General features: G+C 39.2%; 1 protein-coding gene across 2 annotated transcripts in view; it reads right to left on the reverse strand.

The window, feature by feature from the left end:
* Nucleotides 1-25,704, reverse strand: part of VGLL4 (vestigial like family member 4) — a 175,878-nt gene that overhangs the window by 29,638 nt on the left and 120,536 nt on the right. For both annotated transcript variants that reach the window (XM_003762418.4, XM_003762419.4), the window contains one exon: nucleotides 13,756-13,945. In XM_003762418.4, coding sequence (XP_003762466.1) covers nucleotides 13,756-13,945 — 190 coding nt within the window. The remainder of the gene's footprint in view (nucleotides 1-13,755; nucleotides 13,946-25,704) is intronic.

A 25,704-nucleotide genomic window follows, 5' to 3' on the forward strand; every position in this document is an offset into this window, starting at 1 on the left:
CGGAGGGAGCTCAGTCCATCCCAGGCCGGAGTATTCACAGAGTCCCCAGGGCCATCCTCAGGGCTTCTCCCGAAGGCCCCAGGCAAGGTGCCCCCTAGTCTCCGCCCCCTCCCGCGCGGGCGCGAGGGTTCTCTCGTTGGAGCTTTCGGAAAAGCCGCCCCCCCCTCCCCAAACAAAGAAAATGGGCATCTCGGGCAGGAATGCCTTCTTCTAAACTGGAACCAACGTCGTGGCCCTGAGGCTTCCCTGCCGGGAAGCCGGCTCCGGCCCCTGGCAGAGGAGGAGGCAGGACAAAAAGCCCCCGTTCGTGCACAGGGGCGGCCGTTTGGCCTATACTTGTGTTTTGGAGGAAGCAACAGGAACGTGGAGGGCAGCCTCCCTTCCCCCAACCCTGGGAGTCCCCACCAGCTTTTCCCAGGGCCCTCCCCTTCTCTTCCAGCAAAAGAGAACTTCCAACTATTGCGTGAAAGAGAAACCCTCGCTCCTGGCACACGAGATTCACAAGGTTTCACGCGGAATCGTCCTCCTCTGGCGTTTGCTCTGAATATACACCTCTGCAGCTTCCCCAAACCTTCGCTGACCAGGGGCCTACCCGGTCCTGGTCAGTCTTGGGAGCCTAAGTTAAAATCCTTGTCCATCCATCAATGCATTTCTTTCTCCAGCAAAGTCATCTTTGCAGGCTAAGGAAGGGAGGTGTATCTAGGCCTATTTGATTTAGAAAATCAATACCATTTAAAGGTAGCAATATAAAAGAATGAGTTATGGACAATTTCTGTTTCGATTACTTTTCAAATAAAGACAATGAAAGAAAACCGAGAGTAGAAGAGAAACCCGTTTTCAATTCTAAACTGAAGCTAAGGTTATATTCCAAATCTTGCCCTTACAGAGGCACTGTCTATAGCAACGGTGTCCATAACACTCAAAACCTCCAGAGTGCAACTTTCTAGTAAATGGTACATCTGTCAAACCTCAGGAAACATCTGGTAAAATTGTTAAATGAGAACTGTGACTTTAAACTTTTGTTTCAGGCCTTGCTTATGGGACACAACAAAAGAATGTTTCTAAATTCATTCTAGATTTTCACTAATTTCTGAATTGGAGCCTGGCTCCTATAGCATTTAGCACTACAGTGGAAAATGTCCTTGACAACAAAGGGGGAGGGGAGGGAGAGAGATGATCTCACAAGGCATGGTATTCCCTAATTTTGGCAGGCCTAATCAGAGTACTCAGATTCACTAAACTCTTTTAGTAATGGTCAGTTCGAGTAAAATCACAGAATATCAGAATTGAAAGGACTACCTTAGAGGTCACTTAAGATATCACCCTCATTTTTTTCAGAAAATGAAAGTGACACCCACAGAAGTTAAGACACTACCCCCTTAGTACCAGCTAGTTAGTATCAAGAAGGGACAATTCAATAGTCCAAATATTTCAGCTTTACATAAGGTGTTCTTCTCCTCTATCTCCCCCATATCATGTAATGGCCATTCAACCTTTTACTAAAACAAATAAGTCTACATGTACACACACACACAAGATCTCATCAAATACTACCTAGTCAAAACTCATGAAGGATTGATCAATATTTTCCTGTCAAGTTCTATTACTCCACCATGTGACATCACCAAGTAACCAAAACACTGTAGTTAAAAACTCTCTTCAGTTTTCATCAAAAATCACACCATTTATTCACTCAGCAAACATTTACACTTTGGGTCACAGATACTTCATTTTCCTCCTAAAAAGCTCAATCCATTAAGATTTTTTTAAACAATTAGTTTCCACAATTTAAAAAAAGTTCATGTATCAAATGCTCAGTCAGAACTGGGAATAGTCACAGACACAGGAGCCAAATAAAACTTTTATCTCTAAGGGATTGCAGCTGAGCTTCAAATGAATTACTGACAAGTAATAAAACTGAGCAGGAAATAAATGGAGGATCCTGCAGGACATTGGTCTAATAGGATTTGGGTTTGTTTTATGGGCTTTGATAGAAGAAGGATATTCCTTCAGTCTAACAAGGTAAAAATTATGGACTAAAGACATAGGAGGAGAAGAAAGGGATAAGAAGAAAATAAGATAGACTGAATAATGCTAAGTGTATGAAAAAATCTATTTGATTTTATCAGAGTTTTTATGGCAAAAATAAAGTTAACTTCCATCTCTCCAGCATTTACAGTTGCCTAAGGTATCAAATGTCAATTCTTCCACTTAACTTTTATTTCTTTTACAACATTGTAACCCTTAACACAATGATTTTCCCTCCCTTCTGTTGTCCCCTATTTCTGAACTTATACTTTCCATCACATAATTATTCCATCACAAACTTGAACATATAACCTAAACAATTTTCCAAATGTGTTCATTCTCATATTGTTCTCACCCTTACTTTTGTGAGTTCATAAGACATCTTTCATTTTTAAGAATACTTTAATTAATATTTTATCTTTACAGGTCATCCATTTCCCATTGTATTCCTCCTTCCTTCCTTTCTCAGATAATCATCCCATATAATAAAGAATAATAAAAAGAGGAAAGGGAACAGTTCCAGGAGTACTTACCAATACATCAAAAGTAGCTAACATTATATGTGCCATTTTATACCCATAACCATCATTCTGCCCTCCAAATTGATGAGCATTACTTTATTTCCAGCTCTTTGTTGCTACAAACATTTTGGTATTTATGGGACTCTTCTCTTACTCCTTACTGGCGTCCTTACTGGAAATTAACTGGATGGATGTCCATCAGTTAGGAAATGGCTGAAAGTTATGGTATATGAATATAAAGGAATATTATTGCTCTATAAGAAATGACGAGCAGGCTGATTTCAAAAAAGCCTGGAAAGACTTGCATGAACTTATACTAAGTGAACAGAACCAAGAGAACATTGTACACAGCAACACAAGATTATGTGAAGATCAACTGTGATGGACTTGGCTCTTTTCAACAATGAGGTGATTCAAGACAATTCCAATAGACTTATGATGGAGAGAGCCATCTGCATTCAGAGAGAACTATGAGGCTGAATGTGAATCAAAGCACAGTATTTCCACCTTTTTTGTTGTTTGTTTGCTTGTTTTTTTTTTTACCTTTTTGATCTGATTTTTCTTGTGCGGCATTTATGAATTTGACAATACATTTAAAAGAACTACACACATTTAATCTATATTGGATTGCTTGCTGTTTATGGGAAGGTTTGGAGCAAGGAGAGAAAAATTTGGAACACAAGGTCTTGCAAAAGTGAATGTTGAATAGCATTCCCACTCCTTCTGTTTTTGTCTTCTTGCATTTTTGTTTTCCTTCTCAGGTTATTTTTATCTTATTTCTAAATCTGATTTTTCTTGTGCAGCAAAATCACTGTATGGATATGTATACCTATATTGTATTTAACATATACTTTAACATATTTAACATGTATAGGTCTACCTGCCATCTAGGGAAGGGGGTGGAGGGAAGGAGGAGAAAAGTTGGAACTGAAGATTTTGCAAGGGTCAATGCAAGAGTCATGCATATGTCTTGTAAATAAAAAGCTATAATTTTAAAAAAGTGAATGTTGAAAACTATCTTTGCATGTATTTAGAAAAAATTAAAAAAAAGAAAAAGAAAAAGCTATACAAAAATCAACTGGCAAACTTGGAATATATGACTAACAGGCAAAGGTATGGTCTCTAGGTTAAAAGACAGAACATTTTTAGTCATTTCTTGGCATACTTCTCAACTGTTTTCCAGAATAGGTGGAGAGACGTGTTTTTGATAAAAGAAATAACAAAGGAAGTTATATTGCATCTTTTCAATGTCTTTCTTTCTTCAGAGTTCCCTTCTCTTATCCTAATTCCCTATTTAAAAAGCCTTTCTTATACAGCTACTGAAAAATGGTACCCACAGGTTACTATGCCCTCAGGACATTTTTCATCACAGCATTCGATATTAGAAATTAGAGAACAATTGAGAAACCCCAAAGGTTCTGAATATGACAGGGGAGACTTCTGGAAAGAAGTCTTGTCTTATGTTTATTATGAAAACCCTCATATATGCAAGATCCTGTGCTTATTTACATGCCTTCAAAGAGCTTATTACAATCTAATGATGACTCTTGGTCTGTGTATATACTTTGTATAGAAATAAGCATGATTGAAAGGTATTACAAGTGATAACATGTAGCAGAGATAAAGTGAGATTCAGACAAAGTGCTATATAAACTTTGGAGGTGAAACAGATCACACTCAGTTGGGGAAAGCTTTCTGGAGGAAGTGGCTTGAGAACTGGGACTTAGAAAAAAGAAAAGGACCCTCAAGAGAAGAAGAGAGAGAATATAAACCTGACTGTAGGGATTCTTGGTTTCAGGTTTGGGATAGGTAGAAAGGTTCCAGTAGAAAAAATAAACAATGAGATGCTAGGATTTATATAAGCCAATAATTCTGAGTAATAAAATCATTCCTATCAAAGATGCTATCCATTTCCAGAGAAAGAGCTGTTATAGAAAAGCATATGATTATATGATGATTATATGATGAGCAATTTTTTGCTATTAGAAACTTAAAACTACACCAGGATAGAGATAACCTATATGTATATATACACAGAGATATACATACACGTGTGTGTGTGTGTGTGTGTGTGTGTACATAAATTCTATATGAATTATAGAAGAGCCTTCCTGGGGTGGGAGGGAGATAACTTAGAACTCAAAATGCAACATAAATGAATGAATGAACAAATAAATAGATGAATAAGTGAATAAATAAATAGAAAATTCCCTATAGTTTTGAAAGGCCCCAAATAATTTTCCCCATTTAGTAATATTTTTACAAAGAGACCTAAGACCTCCTATGTAAGACTCATCTTTTTATACAGGATTTTTCATTAAATTTTTAGGCAAATAAAAATTATTTCTTCATTACAAATCAGAGGCACAAAGAAATTTATTGAGTATTTAGTAATCTTCCCAGGAAAAGCCAGAGAGATTTGCACGAATTGGAGCTGCAATCCAGAGATTTCTGGACACTCCCTCCAATACCAAATCTTCTCTTAGTGCAAAACATGGCCCCTTCCTTCATTTTCAGTCCTCTTGCTGTAATGGCTCTCCTCTATGCCTAGTACGATCCAGCCACACTCTATCTCCCCTTGTGTCTTTCTATTATCTGTCCCTCATGGTTGGAATAATCTTCCTCTTTATCTCCACAATTAGCTTCCCTGACTTCCTTTGAGACTTAGCTCATATCCTATGTTCTGCAGGCTCAAATCCCATCTTCTGGACTGACTGAACATAGGATATGAGCTTGTGAAAATCAATTATAGAAGAGCTTTATTTATACTTTGTTTATTTGAATTACATTTCATCTTTCCTTTAATCAATCATTCAGCCAGCACTTAGTAGGAACAACTAGGTGGCACAGCAGATAGAGAACTTAGAGTCATCTTCCTGAGTTCAAATCTGACCTTAGACACTTACTAGCAGTGTGACCCTGAGCAAGTCACTTAATCCTATCTGCCTCAGTTTCCTCATCTGGAAAATGAGCTGGAGAAACCCCTCCATTATCTTTGCCAAAAAATCCCAAATGGGATCATGAAGAGTCAGCTATGACTAAAAAAAATGAATGAATCGCCAAAGCACTTATTAAATGCCAAGCACTGTGTTAGGTGTTGATGTCAGGAAGAAAAACATGAAATGGTTTCTGTTCTCTAGGACCTTACACTCTTTTAAAAGTTTTATGTCTTGACTGACATGGAAATGTTTTGCATGACTGCACACACACACACACACACACACACATACACACATACACATATAAAATTATTTGCCTTTTCAGGGAGAAAATTTAGAATTCTTAGAATTAAAAAAACAAATGTGAGAAATACATAATTGGGAAATAGACATAATTGGAAAAAATAAACTATTAAATAAATGTATATACTTTAAAAAGATTTATGCTCAATGTTCCGTATATGTGATATATATATATATATATATATCATAGTGCAATTTTTGGCTATTAGAAACTTAAAACTACACCAGGATAGAGATAACCTATATGTATATATACACAGAGATATACATACACGTGTGTGTGTGTGTGTGTACATAAAATGCTTACATATACACACACCTCCCAAAAGACTCATTTAACTTAAGGAAAAAACAAAAAAATAAAAAGTTATATAAATTCAACTGTGAGATTTTCTATGACTCCAATTTCATGATCATATCAGAATTTTCTGTTTTATTAGTTTCGCACTAGGTCATTACTTCACTGAAGATAGCATCTAGAATCAAAGATACAGCCAAGGTCTCTTATTTCCTAGCGAGGAGGAAATACCCAAGCCCCATCTGATCGTATTAAAACAGCTGTGATAAACTGTGGGAAGAGCATCTTCTCACTTCAGAGTGGCTGGAAGAAACTGCATACCCTGATTTGGGCTTATCAAGCTATCTAGCCAACTCCTGGAACTCAATTTCATATAGTCCCTATTCCACTCCATCAATATCATTCCTTTAAATGGTTCCAGCAATGGGAAGGTAAGGAGGAGGGGAGTTCAAACAGAGGATGACAACATGATTTGATTCCTTATCCTCTGCAGTATACTTAAGACTGTCAGCCTTGGAGGCTCTGGTCCAGAATCTGGATCCCCTTTTTGGCAGAGCTGACAGCTACCGCCAGATCCAGTATATTAGAGCATCCTTAAGTTCTTTAACTGTGCTTTGGAGACAAACTAGGAAGAAATTTCAAATTAATGAACCTTTTTGGAGTAGAGGGGTGGGTGGAGTTTGGTTGTGTTTTGGTTTAAAAAACAAACAAAACCTAAGACAAAACAGGGAAAAAACAAAACACTAACGAGCACACAAACCAATCCTTCCCTCTAAACCCTGGTTTTCTCTTTGTGATGGCTACAATGTTCCTAGCACAGATTTTTTTTTTTTTTTAATCAACAACAACTACAAAAACCTTTTCCCACAAAATCCTTTCATTCAGAGTATTTTTTCATTCAGTAGGTATTTCTCTCAGCATCTAAGCAATAAGCCTGAGGGGAGAAAAAGTTGCTTGTTTGTTGTTGTTTTTTTTTAAATCATCAAGACAGGCTTTCCTCTCTCCAGCTCCTCTACCAATTCTGCTCTCCTGAAGGTAATAGCACTTGTGTGCACTTTGAGCACTGAGTGGCTCCACAGTGTAACAAATAAGAGGCCTTAGGAGGTCACAAAAGCAAAAGCAAGATTAATCCCATGACTTGTGCAGAACAGCTGCAATTTGCTGCCCCAGGAGTATGGCATCTTCATGTCTACTGGAAACAAACCTAAGTGATCCCAAGGAGACAGACAGCAAACAGAGAATGAGGGACACAAAAGGACCCACATTTCAGAAGATAAACATATACTTCCTTTCTCAAATCCCAGAAGAAATGCATTTGGTCTCATCCGGAATCTCTTAGCAGAACAGACTTGTCCTTTTCCAATTCCATTAAAGTCTTTTTTTTTTTAAATGCTATTTTATGTGTGCTGACTAGCAGGCTCTCAGATAACAACACTGTTCTTTAGTGGGTGTTTCTCATTACTTAAAAGGCTGGGGTTTTTTCATTGTCTTCCCCCCCCCCCCGCCCCAATTTTAGTAGAGTTCAAAATAAAATTCCAATCAATAAAGGCTGAAGAGTCTCTTGTGAAACAATAAGGTGACTGTGGAAGCCCCAGGTACATGTTAGATAAATGAGCTTCATTCCCTTTTTTCTGCTCCTTTGACTCTTGGCACCCTTGGCATTTGTGTGTGTTACTTGGCAAAGAGGAGTCCAGGAGAAGAAATGGCTATCCAGCTTTCCAAGCTCCCTGGGAGGACTCTTAAGGCAGAAATGATGCCTGCTGGGAAAAAGCTGATGTCAGCTCTTAAGAGCACAGCTCCCTGCAAGGATAAGGAGGTCTTTGTTTTCAGCTGAACTGTGAAAATGAGAAAATGCCTCCTGCCTGACAAACAAGAGACCCATACAACCTAGGTCAGGCCTGGGACCTTTATTTAAAGGTACACCACTTGATTAGCCTCACACTTCCATCTCTCTATATAAAACCCACAGATGCATTTCCCATTACAGAAAACAAAATCAGCCCCCAAAGGTAGCTATGTTTTCATCACAGCTATATATATATATATATATAATCTTTGCTAGGGTGATGAAGACATAGCTAGCCTCATAACAAAACTGTTTTCAGATTTCACTTTTCTGATACAGAGCAATTATTAAAAGTAAGTTTTACAACATCAATTAGCAAGTGATATACCCTTGAAACCACTAGGAAAAAAAAATGTGAATTTAATATTATAGTTATCTGTTCTTGACCATAATAAAAACTGTAACATATGTAACATATGGTTTTTAAGGTATTTTAAAGTGGAGTAGCAGTGGAGAGGTGTAGACTCTACACTTTAAAGAATACGTTCATCATGGGAGGAGAGAAAGAAAGGAGGAGGAGGTGAAAGAAAATACACAATTTACAGAAATCAAATTAGACTAGGAAACTTGAAAAAAAAAAAAACAACACATTAAGTTCAAATACTTTCCAAGCCAGTCAAAAATTACTCAGTTGAAAATTTTTCCCATCAAGGCCACAAAGAGTCTCTATCACTATGGTTATCATGATCTAAGTTTGAATATAATAATCAGTCCTTCCCAAACCATGAAGAATAGAAAAACATCTAGCGGGCAGCTAGGTGGCGCAGTGGATAGCCCTGAAGTCAGGAGGACCAGAGTTCAAATATGACCTCAGACACTTCATGATTCCTAGCTATGTGACCCTGGGCAAGTCACTTAACCCCAATTGCATCAGCTAAAGAAAGAAAAGAAAAGCATCTAGTGCCGATTTCTACAATAAAATTATGTTTTTAAAGCCTATTCAAGGTTGCAGTTATTTAGTGATTTTCTCCCGAGCACTTCCTAAAGGAAATTATTAATAATTAAATAACCAACCAAAGTTTTTTTCCATTTTCTCCTATTCTTCTCTATCAACACCCATATATTTTCACTGGTTTATGATGAGCACAATTATATATTTATGTTTACCCCAAATCTAATGCTGTCTACAGCATTTCAGGAGACCTAAATTTGTAGTTTCATTGATAAAGAGAACTTGAAGAAAGTCCTTGTCCCAATTTAAGTGAATAGCTAGAATCCTTAGATTCCTTTGAGATTCAGCCCAAGTACCATGAAGCCTATATCCTCCTGCTTCTCTCTTGGTGAGCTCTTTTCCTACACAACTTTGTATTTCATTGTTACATATTATATACATATTATATATTTATATATATATATATATATATATATGTACATTGCCTCTCCTGTTCGGATATAAGCTCTTTATGCTTAGAACAGGGTCTGGAACTTAAATTCCTAATAAATACTCTGCTGAATTATCTTATACCTACCTTATACCATACCTTAGTATGCTGTCCGCATACCTAATAAGGTAACTCCATATCTCCATTACAAATATATACTTATCAATTAAAACTACTTCAGCTTGGAGTGTAATTTATGGTACCCCAAACTCTTCTGCTCAAATTCCACTTGTCAGCCAGCCTAGAATAAAACACCACTTTGGCATATATTTTTCAACTTGGTTTGAGTCACCTATTCTAGCTACTTAAAATTTCTTATTAACACAAAGACACTTAGCCTTTTTACTAAGCAAAAAGAGCCTGATTAAGAAGTGGCCAGGTAAAGTCAACTTGATTAAGTGTGTGTCAAGGAGTGGGGGAAAGGAAACAATTTACATAAATCTTTAGAGTTCCTTCAGAATCTCAACTCTGGAGATCACTAAATATATCTCTTTTAAAGTTTGCAATTTCACAAGATAAAAGTGGAGATATCATTTCTATTTTACAATCACATCAAATTTACAAATAGATTTCCCATTTCCCTTTTTAAAAAATATAATTTCACAAACACTTAATCATATCATTGGATCTTTTTCAACTGGAGAGTAAGGAGTAAATTTCTTAATTTGAGATAATATATTAACTCTTCAATCTACCACAGCTCTTTTTTCCCCCGGGGCAAATGACCATTGCAAGCTCAGGCACTAGGCTGGAGAACTCCAGAGAGCTTTTCTGTCTCCTTATCAGATCTGATCTCTCTATCAAGTGGTTTTATTTAATAATTTTTTTTTTTAATTTAATAGCCTTTTATTTACAGGATATATACATGGGTAACTTTACAGCATTAACAATTGCCAAACCTCTTGTTCCAATTTTTCACCTCTTACCCCCCCCCCTCCCCTAAATGGCAGGATGACCAGTAGATGTTAAATATATTAAAATAATTTTTCTTAGTTATAAAAAAGAATTCAACACCAGAGGAGGTTTAGGGGGAGGGGAGCTGCTATTTCTAGAAATGACCGCCAGTGAAAGGCTTCACTAAAACTTATTACAACAAATGATTGAAAAAGCAAACAAAGATTCAAGCTAGTTGGAAAATAGGATCTGACCCAATCGTCAGATAGATATGCTTGAACTTCAAAAGAAATCCATATGATACCACTTAAGTGGGAAAACTAGTTACTCCATTTATCACTACAGAACATAAACTCCTCAAAATTAATGATTAGACTGAAGCTGATTTCTTTCAGTGAGACATAAAAAAAAAAAGTGATATTAATTGGTCTGAGGAAGAACAGCAAAATTATCATATTATTATTAACATTAGTTTTTGTTAAACTGCCTAGAAAATCTATAAAACTAGAGAATTCTCACAGATTATTAGAGATCCCCAGATTACATTTAGAGAATCCAGTTGATTTTATTCTTCTCAGCTCCCCACCCCCACCCCCAGCCAAGACCTACCCTTTTAAACTGTTCTTACTGTACTTTATACCAACCAAAGACTTTATATATACACTACGTTTCTTCCCTGGTGGGTAAAAAATTTCTTTTGGGCATTATATGGAAAGGAAAATCAATCCAGAAGATAAACAAGCAGGGGCAGGAATAAAAGATTCCCTTTTCTGGTTTGTAGTTCAGAGGTACCATCTTCTGTAAGGAAAAATCCAATGAAATTCAATAACCCTCTCTGCAGCCTCCTACTCTGTGCTCAACAAAGCCAGACCCTCGATCTAAGTTTGGAAAGTTATCTAAATACAATTGTTTTCATGAAATGCAGCCAAACCATATATCTTTGAAACCTCTGAGTTAGCTGCCAAATCTGTTTTTGAACACTGCTCCTTCCCCAGATTTATTATGATTTTGTAAATGATAAAATAAACAAAACACATTTTATTACAAGTTCTTAGATTTAAGAGCACAAAAATGAAAGCATATTTTTATGAACTCCTATAGAGATTAAATATAGTATCCTATCAACTTCAGTATAATTCTGCTCCAGAAGAAAAAAAAAGGAGGTCTGTAACCCATTATAGAAAACCTTTGTTTTAAGGGACTACACTGTTGCCTGCAAGAGAAAAACTTTTATCAAATCAAACAATTGTATTTACTAAATGCCACTACAGAAAGGCTCTTGGAGGTAATATATTCTTTATATTTGCCTATGAAAACCATACTGGCTATTTTTTTAAAGCATAAGGGAGGCATTAAGAGACAGCCTTAAAATTAATCATTAGCTGAAACAAGGAAAAGAAAATAGAAGATACAGGTTAATTAAACGCTAAAGCAGAACCTCTAGTTAAGCTCTAGGGCAAAATCTATGAGACCTGAGGGTCTAGTTAAGAAGATTATTCATCACTCTTTGCTCAGCTCCTCACCGATCTGGCAGGAGAGGACTGGAGTATGGTGATGCTATTTTTGGCTTTCAACTAGAAGCCAAATGAAAAGAGTATAGGAAATTTAGTCCTTCTAACTCTATCATCTCAGACTTACTGCTAAATAAAGTGCTATGACTGACAAACGGTCAGTGACATTTGAAGTCAAGTAGGAATCCTGAAATTATTTCCTACCACCGGCCAGTCCCCGCCAAGAAATTAAAAAATAACTTCACAACTGCTGCCTTCGAGTGTTAAAGGCATCCGAGGAACACGATTTGGCTTCGGGGGACCATCTGGTCTGAGCCCCGCTAACTGACCGAAAGCTTCGTTAAGTTGCCCATGGCCTTAGAGGTGACAAGGAAGAGAGCTCCAAGCGGGGTCCCGCCCCCAAGTTCAAGGCTTCCCACGATGCCCCGGGCCGCGAAGGGGCGCACATCTTCCTCCCCACGGAACAAAGGCGCCTAAAGAGTTAACCAGCCAAGCCTTCCCCCTCCCTCCCTCCGTCCGTCCGTCCGTCAGTCCACTTGTGAGATTTCATTGTTTTGCACTGCCTCGGTCCTGGATTCCTGATTTGTAGCAAATTCCAAAGCTACAGACTGCAGGCTCAGCCTGTGACTAACACCACAGTGATTTATTTGAAGATAAATACCTCCGTCAGTGTCTTATGACTGAACACAACAGGCCAAAGCAGGCCGGAATTCGGGGAATGCTGCAGGCTGCCGGGCCAGGGCAGCAGGCTCCACTTATCACGCTGCCTCCCATAGCCCAAGTGCTCGGGATCACTTCCTCCAGCGAGGAAGGAAAGAGGGGAACTCTCGGAGCCTCACATCGCTGCCAGAAATAGAAGCGTTCCCAGAAACGAGAAGCGAGGAACGGCAGCCTGTGGATTCATTACAGAACAATTAGCTCTCAATGTCTCTCAGGTCCCCCTTTCCCCGCCTCTGGCCAGGATGGGGACGCGAGGAGCCGCCTCGCGAGCGGCTCCTTTCCTCCGTCGCGGATGGAGTGCCAGGGACCGAACGTGAGCGCACCAATAAGGGCCGATAACAACTGGTGCCCTCAGCCGGCAGACCGGACTCTGCCGAGCAGCTGGCGCAGCGGCCCCGGCCCGGGAAACACGCAAAGCATTTCTCCCTCTTTCCAAGGAGCTGGGGAGGCGGCGAGAGGAGAAATCAGAAGACACTCGGGCGGGATCCGCTTTCAGACATAGGTAGCGATGCTCCCTCCATAAATGTGTTGTCACCTCTATAAACGACGGGCCTGGCTAGAGCCGGTGCCTAAGTCTAATTCTCTACCATTCATTCATTCTCTCGGCATTAATCCCGCAGGACTGAAATGGCTATTTAACATATGTCGTAGAATAAGTTTAAATTCTGTATCCCTACAGGGGAAAAAAAAAAAAAAAAAAAAAAAACCTGGAAAGGACTTCACAGAAAAGGCCTTTTCCTCCATCTCATAACTGCCACAACCCAGGGTCCAAAAGGGACAGTCCAATTACAAGTAAGGAAACGTACCCAAAATGAAGCGATTTGCTCAAGATCACCCACCAGTAAACGGAAGAGCTGGAATTCGAACCCAAATTCACTCACTGTAGATGGAAGGCTCTTCCCTGGGTAGCCCCCTGCCCCTCTGTCAAATGTCACCTTCCTTCCGAAGGCTCCATTCTATGTGTGTGTGCCTATGTATATATGTTGTATACACACAAGGGAGAATCCAGCTGACAGGATCAGCAAGCCAAGAAGTTGTGGCTGAAAGACACATGGGCAAAGTAGAACAACTGCACCAGAATTTGAAAAGAATATCAATATTCCTACAAGTCTCTCGGAAATAAATTCTCTCAGATTATTTTTACGCTGTATTAGTTCGCTTAAGGGCTGCTCACTCTTTGACACATCAGTAGCAGAATCAAAAATCAGATGATTTCGGAATCCCCGATGGCCAGCCTGGGCCAATGGGCTCTGAAGAATGCTGGAACCAAGAGGCCCAGATGTGGTTATGCAGAATTAAAACGAGGTACTCACAAATGGGGATTGAAGATACGACTCATCTTGGACACATGATCATTTTCACAGTCTAGGTCATCATCCCCCTGTTCCACACTAAACTTCCTCTTGCTGGGGCTGATGGGAGGGGGCCCTGTCCGATGATTGGTGAGGGCAGGGGACACAGGAAGGGCTTGCATTCTGGGTTCACCTCTTAGAGCAGCTTCACCTGCAAGAGAGGAGATGCAATCATCAAGCATAAGTACATGCCCACAATTCAATGCTTTTCCCAACCCCCAACCCCAAGACAATTCTGACTCCTTTCAAAATTGTTCTCACTGGAAAGTTTTGGCATTTTGGCCATATGCCTGCCATGCTCAGAACATGGTTTGAGTGCATGGTTAGAAGCCAAGCCTGAACCATTTTATATAAGACGTGAATTTTTTTTTTTAAGCATAAGTAGTCTTTAGGGTAAAGTTTAAAAATAAAAGTTGGAATAAAATAACAGGGAGAAAAAGAGTTTGTTTACCATAAGCAATCTCAAAGCCTCATCAAACACACAGGTTTTGAAAGGGTCTTGATTCCTAGCCCACGGTATGAGACAGACTCAGTACTGAGCTCATTAAACCCAGCGTGCCAAATTAACTTTTCTTGGCTGTTACATTTTTATCACTCTTTTTGGCATGTTGCTTTGTTTAAAAGGAATTTATGAGTTGGTAGTTCACTTATTTACAGGGGGGGGGGGGGAAATTAGGGAAGAGGAAACATTTTCTTCATTTTTTGGATATAATTAGCCAATCTATAAGCATTTATTAAGCATTTACTGTGTGTATCAAGGCACCAAAAATACAAAGAAAGGCAAAAACATTCTTTGTCTTCAAGGAGCTTATATCATAAGGAGGAAGAAAACATATAAAGAGACACATACATGACATACACAGAGGAGATGGAATGTAATCTTAGAAGAGAAGGTTCTAGCACCTGAGGGAAGGGGAAGAGAAACACCAGACTTCCAACCTCATACAAGGTGATGACAAAGTTTCTTACAACTATAGCATTTCAAGTGAAATTGTTAAACCAAGAGAACATAAGATCCACAAATTACTTACTTTGGAACCAACCCTTGAGGCCCTTGACTACTCACACATCAAAACTATTTAAGCTAAACTACATTTTTTTACTTTTTGAAAATGAAAATAAATTTAGCCTTTTATTTTTCCACTAAGAACACAACCCATATTTTTAAAATATGCATATACTTTTAGGATAAGATAACAAAGAGCTAGAAGAGACTGCAGAAGCAATCTAGTTCAATGTTCTTATACTCTAATGGAGGCTCACCAAGGGGGACCAACTTAACTTGCCCCAGGATTCCCAGGTGAGATTTGGAACAAGGTCATTCCACTCCAGGAGCTCTCTGCTTTTCCCTCACCAAACTGCTTTAAGTTCAAAGTTCAAACAACATTTTTAGAAGGTTTTAATTTATGTGGGGATAGGAGAAAGGAGAAGAGAAGGTTGGCAAAGGAAGAATAATCAATGTTCCCACAGTCAGTAGGAGTTCAGAATATCATACCAAACTTTGGTCTTTGAGGCGGGAACCATTTTAATTTCAACTTAGTCCCAATTTGGGAGTAATATTAGAATAAAGTCAACTTCATCTGAGGCCTTGTGGTCCCTGAGAAAGGAAATCTTTGTCTGCCACCACTAATTTTCATATCATCACTGATGTGTGGAAGGTTTTAACAGTCATCTATTTCATTCACATATGACAAGTGTGATTTTGTTAGAGAAAGGAGGAGCAAAAAGCAAACGTTCTGAATGTTTACCAGAAAAAATAAACATGTTGCCAATTTAGTCAGCACGATATAAACTAGCAAATATATAGTGACCCATAATACACCACAAGTCAGACTTCCTTTTAGAGATGCTGGCAGCAAAACTCAAGTGGAACTTTCCATTTCAAACGAAGTGTCTAAAAAACCAGGACCTGTTCTGGCCTGGGACTTTCAGAAATCCAGACCTATTTCCGTTTGTCACATACAGAATTCGGACCATCGCCATATTCTACCATAGGATGTAAAGTTGAGAGAAACCTTAAATCATCCACTGTACTACTAACAATCTCATTTTACAGATAAAGAAACAGATTGGGGAAAGCTACAACCTCCTCAAGTTCACACGAGTAGGAAGAAGCTGAAACTGGGATTTGTTGATTCTACTCACAATGTTCTTTCCACTATACTAAAAGTATACAACAAGAGCTCAGAGAAAGTTATGATCTGTGAGAGGAAAACCTTAAAAGAAGACAGGACCTTAGTCTAGCTTTAGAGCATGGGTGGGATTTAAGAAGGGAGAGGCTCACCCCCAGGTGGGGGTGACAGGCACTCATCTGATCTTGGTTAACTCATCAGTCAATCAATAGACATTTAGTAAGCACCTACTAAAGGCTGATTGCCAGAGAAGCTCTTAAGTAATCCAGGTGCACTCCAGGTACACAGTCCACTAAAGGAAAGGAAGAATAAATGCTGGAATTGTACACTGTTTTCTCAAAAAATTGTTATTCTTTGAGTTGTGTGGATTTGGCTGATAAGTGTTTGAATTTATGTAAGCTTCACAATTTCATAACTCATTACTAATTTTGTCTCTTCAACAAGATGGTATGCTCCTTGTTGGGACTCATACGTGTAAGAGTGAGTTGGTTCACTGAAAAATGATGAACAGCATTATATGATTATCACTAATAATTTTCCATAGCACTTTAGAGCTACAAAATGAATTTGCAAAGGTCACTTGATTCTTAAAACAATGCTGTACAATTACACAGTACAATTCATCATTATTATTCTCATTTTAAAGGTGAGAAAACTGAGACAAAGGTCAATTAATTTGCCCACAGATTCTGATTTAGTGGCAGAGCCAGGGCTGGACACAAGCCTTTTGACTCATGTTCTTAAGCTGGGTCGATCATTCTTAGTCAACAAAGGAAGAAATTTTTTTTCTGATAATAATCACTAGCATTTACATAGTACTTCCAAGTTTGTAACATGCTTTGAAAATACACTATTTTATTTAACTTGATGCCTAAATTTTTTCCCATATTGTCTACATTAACCAAAGCAATAGAATATGTTCCAGCTTTATGAAGAGGATGCTGATCAAGATTAGAGAAAGGTCCACAGTGTTTAGATCTAGAAGGGAAAGGAATAGTCACAATTTTGCCATAATTCCTGAAGACAAATTTTGAGGATAAACCCCACATAATTCAAGATTTTCCATCACAGCACAAACAAAATCTCTGTTGTGACATCTGAGACTTAAAAGAGTTTGTTTTCTGCTATCTCCCCTTCCCCTTAACAGTATGTAGATCTAAACGAGAGAACTAAAACCACAACCCACCCTACTGAAGGAGCCGGCCCAGCTCTGGCAGTCATTTGTCTCTTTCTGTCTGCCCACAGGCCACAGCACCCAGAATTGACATCATCTTACTGGCAAGGCAGGACCCCGATCAAACAACTGTGCTCCACCATCTCCCAACCCAACTCGGATCTCCCCAATTCATTACTGTACAGAACAGTGTCTGTGCGAGGGCAGAAACCCCAACAGCCAGCGCAGATTTATTTTCTTTCAAATAATACTTCTCTTTGTCTCAGAGAGCAGCAGCTGGGGATAAGCCTCTTTCAAATAGTTCAGCTTGCGCCTATTCATCCCGTTTAACTTTGGGGAAAAAATAGGGCTGTTGGGCAACATGATGAAATACATAGAAGGCAAACAGAGATAACTGTGTGACGTAGTGTCTGCCTGGACACAGGACGAGGCGGACAGTTCTCCATAACTCAGAGACAGAGCTCCAGCCCCGCCTTCCTCCAGCTAGCCAGGAGCGTGTCTGCATGTGTGTGCTTGTGTGTTTGTGTGTGCATCTGTGCACAAAGTGAGTCGGCTCTGCCAGCAGCACAGGGAAAGCATCCCGGCAAGTGATTTAAAGGGGAACCTGAGGGAGGCGGGGGATAAGTTCAGAAACATTCTGTAGCCCCCTTTGATGAGTCCGGATGAGTATAGGATATTCCTATGTATCCTAACTCGGGGAACATTGTAATTCTATACTATTCAGGGTAATTTGTGCTGTGTCATCTCCTTTACAAAACTGGACCTTCTTGAAGGTTATTGCTTAGTGACTAACAGGGCATTAAACAATTAATCCATATTTATAATTTTTGGAGAATGGTAATGAAATCTGCTGAGAGAGCAATCTGCCTTATTGGTTATTAATAATATACAGGTGTACAAAGTGGCTGAAGGCTTGTGGAACACTTTATGTATGCTGGCTATGGACTGAGATCTCAGTCCCGTGATATCATTAATATGTCATAAAATCTCGATCTCATTAGACCCTTACAGCAAGCTTATGAGGTCGTTGCTATTATCTTTCAGCTAAAACTGGGAAAGGTTAGATGACTTGGCCAGGGACACTCAGTAAGTGTCTGAGGTAGGATTCACACTCAGGGCTTCCTGAGTCCAGGTCCCACACTTTATCCAAGGTGCCACCTTGCCATTATTCTATATCAGTAACAATATCAATGAACTCAACATTAGTTTTTTCACCCTTATATTCTAGTTTTTAGGAAGAAAAGGGATTGATGACAAGGAAAAATACTGATATTAGGATTTCATTTGTGAAAACTCCTTCAAGAACACATGCTGACAGCAGTATCCAGGCTAGTGTCTACCCAAATTCAAACAGAAACAGGGGCCAGGCAGATTCAAACAGAATCATGCATGAAGATTGCTAAAGGCTGCACATTGAAAATGGGGTGCTGTTTTCTTGTATTTCTATTTATTTTGTTAAATATTTCCCAAGCGTGTGTTTTTTTCCCCTGAGTCAATTGGGATTAAGAGACTTGCGCCCAGGGTCACACAGCCAGGAAGTATTAAGTGTCTGAGGCTGGATTTGAACTCAGGTCCTCCTGACTTCAGGGCCAGTGCTCTATCCACTGCACCACCTAGCTGTCCCCCCTTGTGTTTTAATCTGGTTTGAGCCCTACTGAGGTGTGCAGTGGGCTCCCAGGCCCTGTGTTTGACACTTTTGCACTGCATTCACATCTGCAGTAGAGAGCAAGCTTTAGGAAAAAAATCTTCCCAAGGGGCAATATTTCCTAGCATGATGGTGAGGTTGCTCCAAATGCATTAATGATGTTATATTGCATGATATTATGAGGTAATGCCGCTCAGAGGGTGTGGGAGAATATGGAGGAGATAGCCTGTTTAATTAAGACTAAAATTGATAATGATGACTCAAAGCATTGGGAAATTATAAAATCACTATGGAAAGAGTTAATCATACTCAGTACATTGTACCATGACAGGAAAGCAAGCATTTTAGGGGGAAATTTTTTTGTAAAGTTGAAAAAAAAAAAAAAGACTTTCTGATTAATCCTCAGTTAACATGAAACTTAATTAAGCAGAATACAATTTCTGAGCATCGGGATTAATCAGCTTTGCACATCTCCAGGATCTTGGGGAAAATATTTATATCTCTAAAACAAGGAAAATGCTATTTTCACCATATACTTTACAGAGTCATTGTTAGAATCAAATGAGATAAATGACATGAAGCACCTTAAGTGCTACTTTTGGAGGAGGGGAGGTCTAGCCCCAGGATTCCACCATTGTGAGGAAACTCCTTCCACAAACAGAAATCAGTAACTTTTGGTTATAGTCTTAGCAGGGGTCCTCAAACTACGGCCCATGGGCCAGATGCAGCAGCTAAGGACGTTTATTCCCCCTCACCCAGGGCTATGAAGTTTCTTTATTTAAAGGCCCACAAAACCAAGTTTTTGTTTTTACTAGAGTCTGGCCCTCCATCAGTCTGAGGGACAGTGAACTGGCCCCCTATTTAAAAAGTTTGAGGACCCCTATGACTTAGAGGGTAGCCTGGGCACTGACTCGCGCATGGTTACACAGATAGTGTGTCAGAGCTAGGGCTTAGGCCCATAGCATCATGTGGGGAAGTCTTGGAGGAAATCTAGCCTAACTTCTTCATTTTGTACTTGAGAATGCAGAGGACTTGTCCAGGGTCACACAGTAACAGAGTCCCATAGGAATCCAGGTCCTCAGGCTCCAAAGGAAGGCTTTTTTCCATTGCCCCATGTCTTCCAAATGCTAAAGCTGGCCCTACTCTCTCCATGACGCCTCGCTCCATAACTATAAACTCTCATTAGAAAGACTAGAGACAACAAGAGGAGAGTCATTCCATAGAAACAGGACTGGAATAGGGGATCTTGCTATTTGGAAAACAGGTGCAAAGGAGGTTACATGGACTTCATGTCACAAGCACCTGCGTTCATGAGCATCTCATATATTAAATTCAGCTGCTGAAAAGCTTTCCTTGGAGACCTAAATCCAGAGCCATCATTACCAATGGTAAATAAGGCTTTGCCTCAGGGAACCAACATAAGGGGAGGGGAAAATGAGCACTTCCTCCATGAAAAGGCCGACTCCTTCCATAAACCGACACCTCCCTTCTCATCACCCTCCACCCCACACACATCCACACACTCCCCTGGCCTGGCAGTCCGCCCTCCCTTTCTGAGTCCCTTCAATGTAGATCCTCCCAAACATCTCCAAAGCTGGCTTTTCTCCCAAAGGAGGCCCCTCCCCACTACCTTAACTGCAGATGGAAAAAGACTCTGCTCCTACCCACAGCAGCTCTTCAGTGTCTCCAGTGGAACTGCCATTGCTGCAGAGAGATTCCCGATCCAGATGCCAGCTCTGGACTGGCGAGGGTAGGGATACCAAGTGACTAGATTCGGGCTAGGACATGCACATTATGCCTTGCCTCCAAAATAACCAGGGCTGTAATTTTTTTAAAAGCACTTTGTTTGGAGCCCAGAGGGGGCATCCTGAAAGGAGGGAGAGTCGGGATAAGTGGAGGGAAGTCCCCCACATGGATCCCCCTCCACCACCAAGGAGAAGCAGAAGTCCAACAGGCAAGAATGCATGGGTTAGGCCATTGCTGAAGAGAACACCTTCACTGATGATGTCACAAATCTGTTGAAGTATTACGGCTTGGGCACGAGAAAATCCCTTTTCTTTTGACTAACTGGGTGGGGAAAACAAAGTCAATGAGTGATAGCTGTGCTATAGTAGAGAGTGTCCCAAAAATCTTAGTGCAGTTGTAAGACATTAAAATACAAAAGCTTTGATGGCTTACAGTAACACAAAATGGCTTGCAACTGTACTAAGACTTTTGGGACACTGTCTAATTTTTTTTTTTTATTTCTTTTTCTTTTCTTTCTTTCTTTCTTTCTTTTTTTTTTTTTTTTTGCTGAAACAATTGGGATTAAGTGACTTGCCCAGGATCACACAACTAGGAAGTGTTAAGTGTCAGATCAGATTTGAACTCAGGTCCTCCTGACTTCAGGGCTGAAGCCTGTCCATTTTTAAAATTATTGCCTTTATGGCTTAAAGTAACAATATGCCTGCAAGTGGAGCTCTAGCTACAATATTCACTTAAAATTAGTAAATTCTAAATTGTTTAAAATCAACAATTTTCTTAAGCACCTTTTGGGCGGCCCCTAAAATATTTTCTACATTTGTTGATCATACAAAAGAAAATCCAAGTCTAAGAAGAATCATCAAAAATTCAGGATTAATAATATTAGAATTCCTATTTTGCACTAGATTTTTTTCACTCCTGAAGAGAAACAAGTAGCTTGGTTGTAATGCCAGTATTAGTCTGGAAGTCCGTGGGTCCAGGTTCAAGTATGACTTCTACTTGTGAACATGATGGCTTCAGGTTCACTACTTGTCTTGCTTCCTATAATCCCTGAATCAGCAGCAGCAGCCCAACCTAGCCCAGCTCTCCCCTTCTTTTCATTTTCTGGGAACTTCTGTCCCAATCCCTTGTCTCTGAGCTTAGAGTTGGTTCTGGCTTTGGTAGGAGCAGCTTCATTAGTTCCAGCAAAATGGCTGAATCCACAGGCTCTGGACTTGTGAGCAACAGTCAGGTAAAGTCCATGGATCCCTTCTCAGAATAAAGGTTTTTAAATGAGTTAAATAAAATACAAAGTGTTACAAATGAAATTGGTGATATGGAAATAGTTATCCAAATATTTAAGGAAAAAAGTTCACAGATTTCAAGTTAAGAAATTCTTGGCTAGAGCACTGGGAAAAGTTCATTCTGCCTGAGAATAATTGGGTGAAGAGAAAATGAAAGACTCTGTATATGCACTAGGCAAATCAAGACGTATTTATTAAGCATCTACTATGTGCCCCTCACTATACTATGTGCTAAGTGCACAAAGAAAGGCAAAAGACAGTCCCTGCCCTCAGAGAGCTTACAATCTAATCGGGGAGACACATGCAAACACCTTTGGAAACTATGATATGAAGCCTATGATGTCAAAAATCTTGGCCACAGCTAGAGTTGAGTACAGAAAATGTCCTCTTACTAGCCATTACTAGCATTACAACATTATAGACACAGTCCCTGACTTCACCAGAATGTGTGAGTTAAATCTTATGTGAGCTATAACAGGAATAAAATCATTAGCAAACAATTACTAGTCAGATCTGTGGGGTTTTTCCTTCAGGGAAAAACTATAACAATTAATAATAGCTGATGTGTATAAAGCTCCTTAAGGTTTTCAAGATGCCAAGTATTATTGCAATGTATTGATTTCCCAAGAACACAGACACTCTTTTTTTGTTCTGGCTCATGTTTCTATAAGCCTTTAAGGCTTAGGAAGCACTTTTCTCACAATAACTCTGTGTGATACGTAAGGGAAGTATTATTAATCCCATTTTGTAGATAAGGAAACTGAAGAGCTGATTTTTACATCAGTTACCCCTAGATGACAAAGTTACCAATGTGTCAGAGCTAGATCTCTATAAAACCAAAGAATAGATCTAAGAAAGCTCCAACAAACAGAAGACATCCTTCAAACATAACCCCTGTGCTGTCAATGAAAGAAAAAGATGATAAACCATTTGGTGACCAAACCCATCTCCCTCAGCTGAAACAGAATGCCAACATGTCTGCCCCAGAAGTAGTAGTGTGGGGTAAAGGGGAGAAGGAAGGAAGAAAAGAAAAGAAAACAAGACAAAAAAAAAAAAAAAAAAAAAACTAGCTTTGCGGCCCAGCTCTGGCACCTAGTATTTGTGCAATTTTGGACAATCATTAAATTTCACTGGGTTTCAGATTCCTCACCTGTAAAATGACTGATAATTCCTTGTCTGGATTGAAAGGAAAATGTTTTGTAAAGTACAATGTGTCCAATACAATGCAGCTATTATTATTGGGCAAAGGATCTAACTCTGATACTTTGTACACTACACCATCTTTAAGTTAACCAACACTAAAAACCCTAGTCAATGGAGGATCCAAGCACAACATACCCCAAACCCAAAGAGATCTGGGCTGATCACATGATACTTTAGTATTTTACAGCCTTTTATTACACATATAGACCTAGTCCCAGTTTTCAAAAGGCAAATCCCTTTGCATCTCACTTAAAAATCTACTGCATTTATTTCCAGAGTACCACCCTCCCTCCTTTTAGTAGAAGTTTTACTGTTAATGGGGAAGAGGGGAATTATTAAAGCAAATTGCTCCCACAGAGCAGTGAAATCAGGGACTGAGCTAGATCATAATTTCTTCCCTGATGGGACTTGTAAAAGCTTGGTAAGGTTAACAAAAAGAATTGTTCATACCTCCTCTCTGGCTCTTATATAGTAGATTATAAACTCCACAAGCAGAAAGGCGGGGTCTGTTTTTTTCTTTATGTCTCTTTCAATTCCTAGTTCATTTATTTGTACATAGTAGCGACTAATTAAATATTTGTTGAATGAAAGAATAAAAGTCTTCTGAGATGCTTCTATTAGTCTAACTATAGTTAATTCACAAGGGGCAAAAACTAACTCGAAAGGGAAAATGGCATTCCTATGTCTTCAAAATTTAGACAAGAAAAAGAGAAAGGAAGAGATTTGTTTAAACCACTTGAATTACAGTAAGACTGACTTTTAATACAACTAAAAAGTAGCTGCGTTGCAGGAGAGGCAACCTGGTAAAGTTATGGAGAATCCATTTTTAGAACTATCCTAACCTATCAGAAGAAGCAAAGTGATCTGATGATGGGCACAGCATCCACCTCAAAGTGGTCTCTTTCATATAATGATCATGTGACCCTGGGTGAGTGACTTAATCCCTCTTGACACTTCAGAAAGCTCTAAGACCCTGATCTGTACAGTGAGAAATTCCAGCCTCACAGGGAAGTACCCTTAGTCTCTGCTCCTATCAGAATTATACTCTTCATTCATTAATCTTACACATTTTCTTTTCAAGGATGAGATCACTTAGGCAAACGGGGGCTCCATTTTCTTGCCTGTTAAAGAGGTCCTAAAATCTACCCTGATACCCAACAGGGCTCAGATAATATATTTAAATGCCCTCTGAAAACTCTAAAAGTCTATACTCTGTTTATATATAGTTATTTGCATGGTTTCTCCTCCATTCAGTTATTAACTCCATGAGGGGAGAGCCTTTGTATCACTGTTCAGCACTGTACCTGGCACACAGAAGGCACTTAATAAGTGTTTGTTAACCAATGCAAAGTGTTATTGTTTTCCCCAACTGAACTCAGGATCACCAGTCTAAGCCTTATCCCTCTCCTTAAAGTGCGTGACCTTGGATATGGCATTTTATGTCTCTAGAAATGACTTAGCACGATTGTAAAAGAGAGGATGGACACTAGGATTCCTAGAATCCCTAGCAATGTTCACATCCCATGACTCGGATTAGCCAAAACTGACATCATAGTTCAGCATCTTTCATTTTAATATCTGTGTATCCCTCATCAGTCCCTTTTGCAATATTTATTAAGACAATATGTTTAATATATTTAAACAAATTTAATGTATTGGACTACCTGCCACCTAGGGGAGGGGGTGAAGGGAACAGAAGGTTTTGCAAGGGTCAATGTTGAAAAATTACCCATGCATATGTTTTGTAAATAAAAAGCTTTAATTTTAAAAAAGACAACATGTTTATATGTGGGCAATTCAATTTACTAATCACTGGATGACTTACTACATGTAAAAATATGCATATTTATGTATATTCACATACATATGTATGTATATTTACATTTAAATTAAGTCAATCAATGGGAGAAATTTACTTTAATTCCTTCTCCATGCCATTAAATGCCTTTCACTCATTAAATATGTAGTAGGTACCTTCTTTGCTGGATTTACATTGCCAAGTATTTAGGAGAGGGATATAAGAGTTTCAAGGTCTCCATCCATAAGAAGAGATGACATTGATGAAAAGGCAATATGGGGAGGGATGGAAAAAGAACTAAATTTGGAGTTCTAGACCTAGGGAAAAATCACAATAGTTTCTTTATCTAAAATGAGAGGGTTGGATTCACTTTTCAAAGTCATCTCTAATATAAGTTCTATGAAATAAAATTTATGAGAAATGCTCAAGAGAAATGTAGACACAAATGCTATGTAAAGTCAAGAAAGTCATTACTGACTGAAGGTTAAAAAAGATTTCATGGTAGTATCTGAGCTGGGCTTTGAAGAATGATCCTAATAGACACGTACAATTTACATGGGAGATTAATAACGAAAGTATATCACCTCCATTTTACAGATGCACAGACTGATGGCCCTGGAAGTTCAAAGTCATACCCCTGAAAAGGGGCAGAGCAGGCTTCCAACACAAACATTCTAATTCATCTCCACTTCAGAGATGAGAGAAGAAGAGGGGAATAAGGGAAGAGAGAAGGAAGTCGGGAGATGGGGTCATTGAGATATAGGGAGGAGTATAAGCAATGGCAAGGAGGCAAGAGAATTAGGGTTTGTATAGAGAATGGTGAAGTAATCAGTCTGAATTTCCTGTATGTTCACAAAATGTATCATGTCATTCTGCTTCAGAATTCATCATTTCAGAAGCAGCTAAATGGCACAGCAGATAGAACTCTAACC

Source organism: Sarcophilus harrisii, chromosome 1, assembly GCF_902635505.1.
Source record: "Sarcophilus harrisii chromosome 1, mSarHar1.11, whole genome shotgun sequence".
Classification (NCBI taxonomy): Eukaryota; Metazoa; Chordata; class Mammalia; order Dasyuromorphia; family Dasyuridae; genus Sarcophilus; species Sarcophilus harrisii.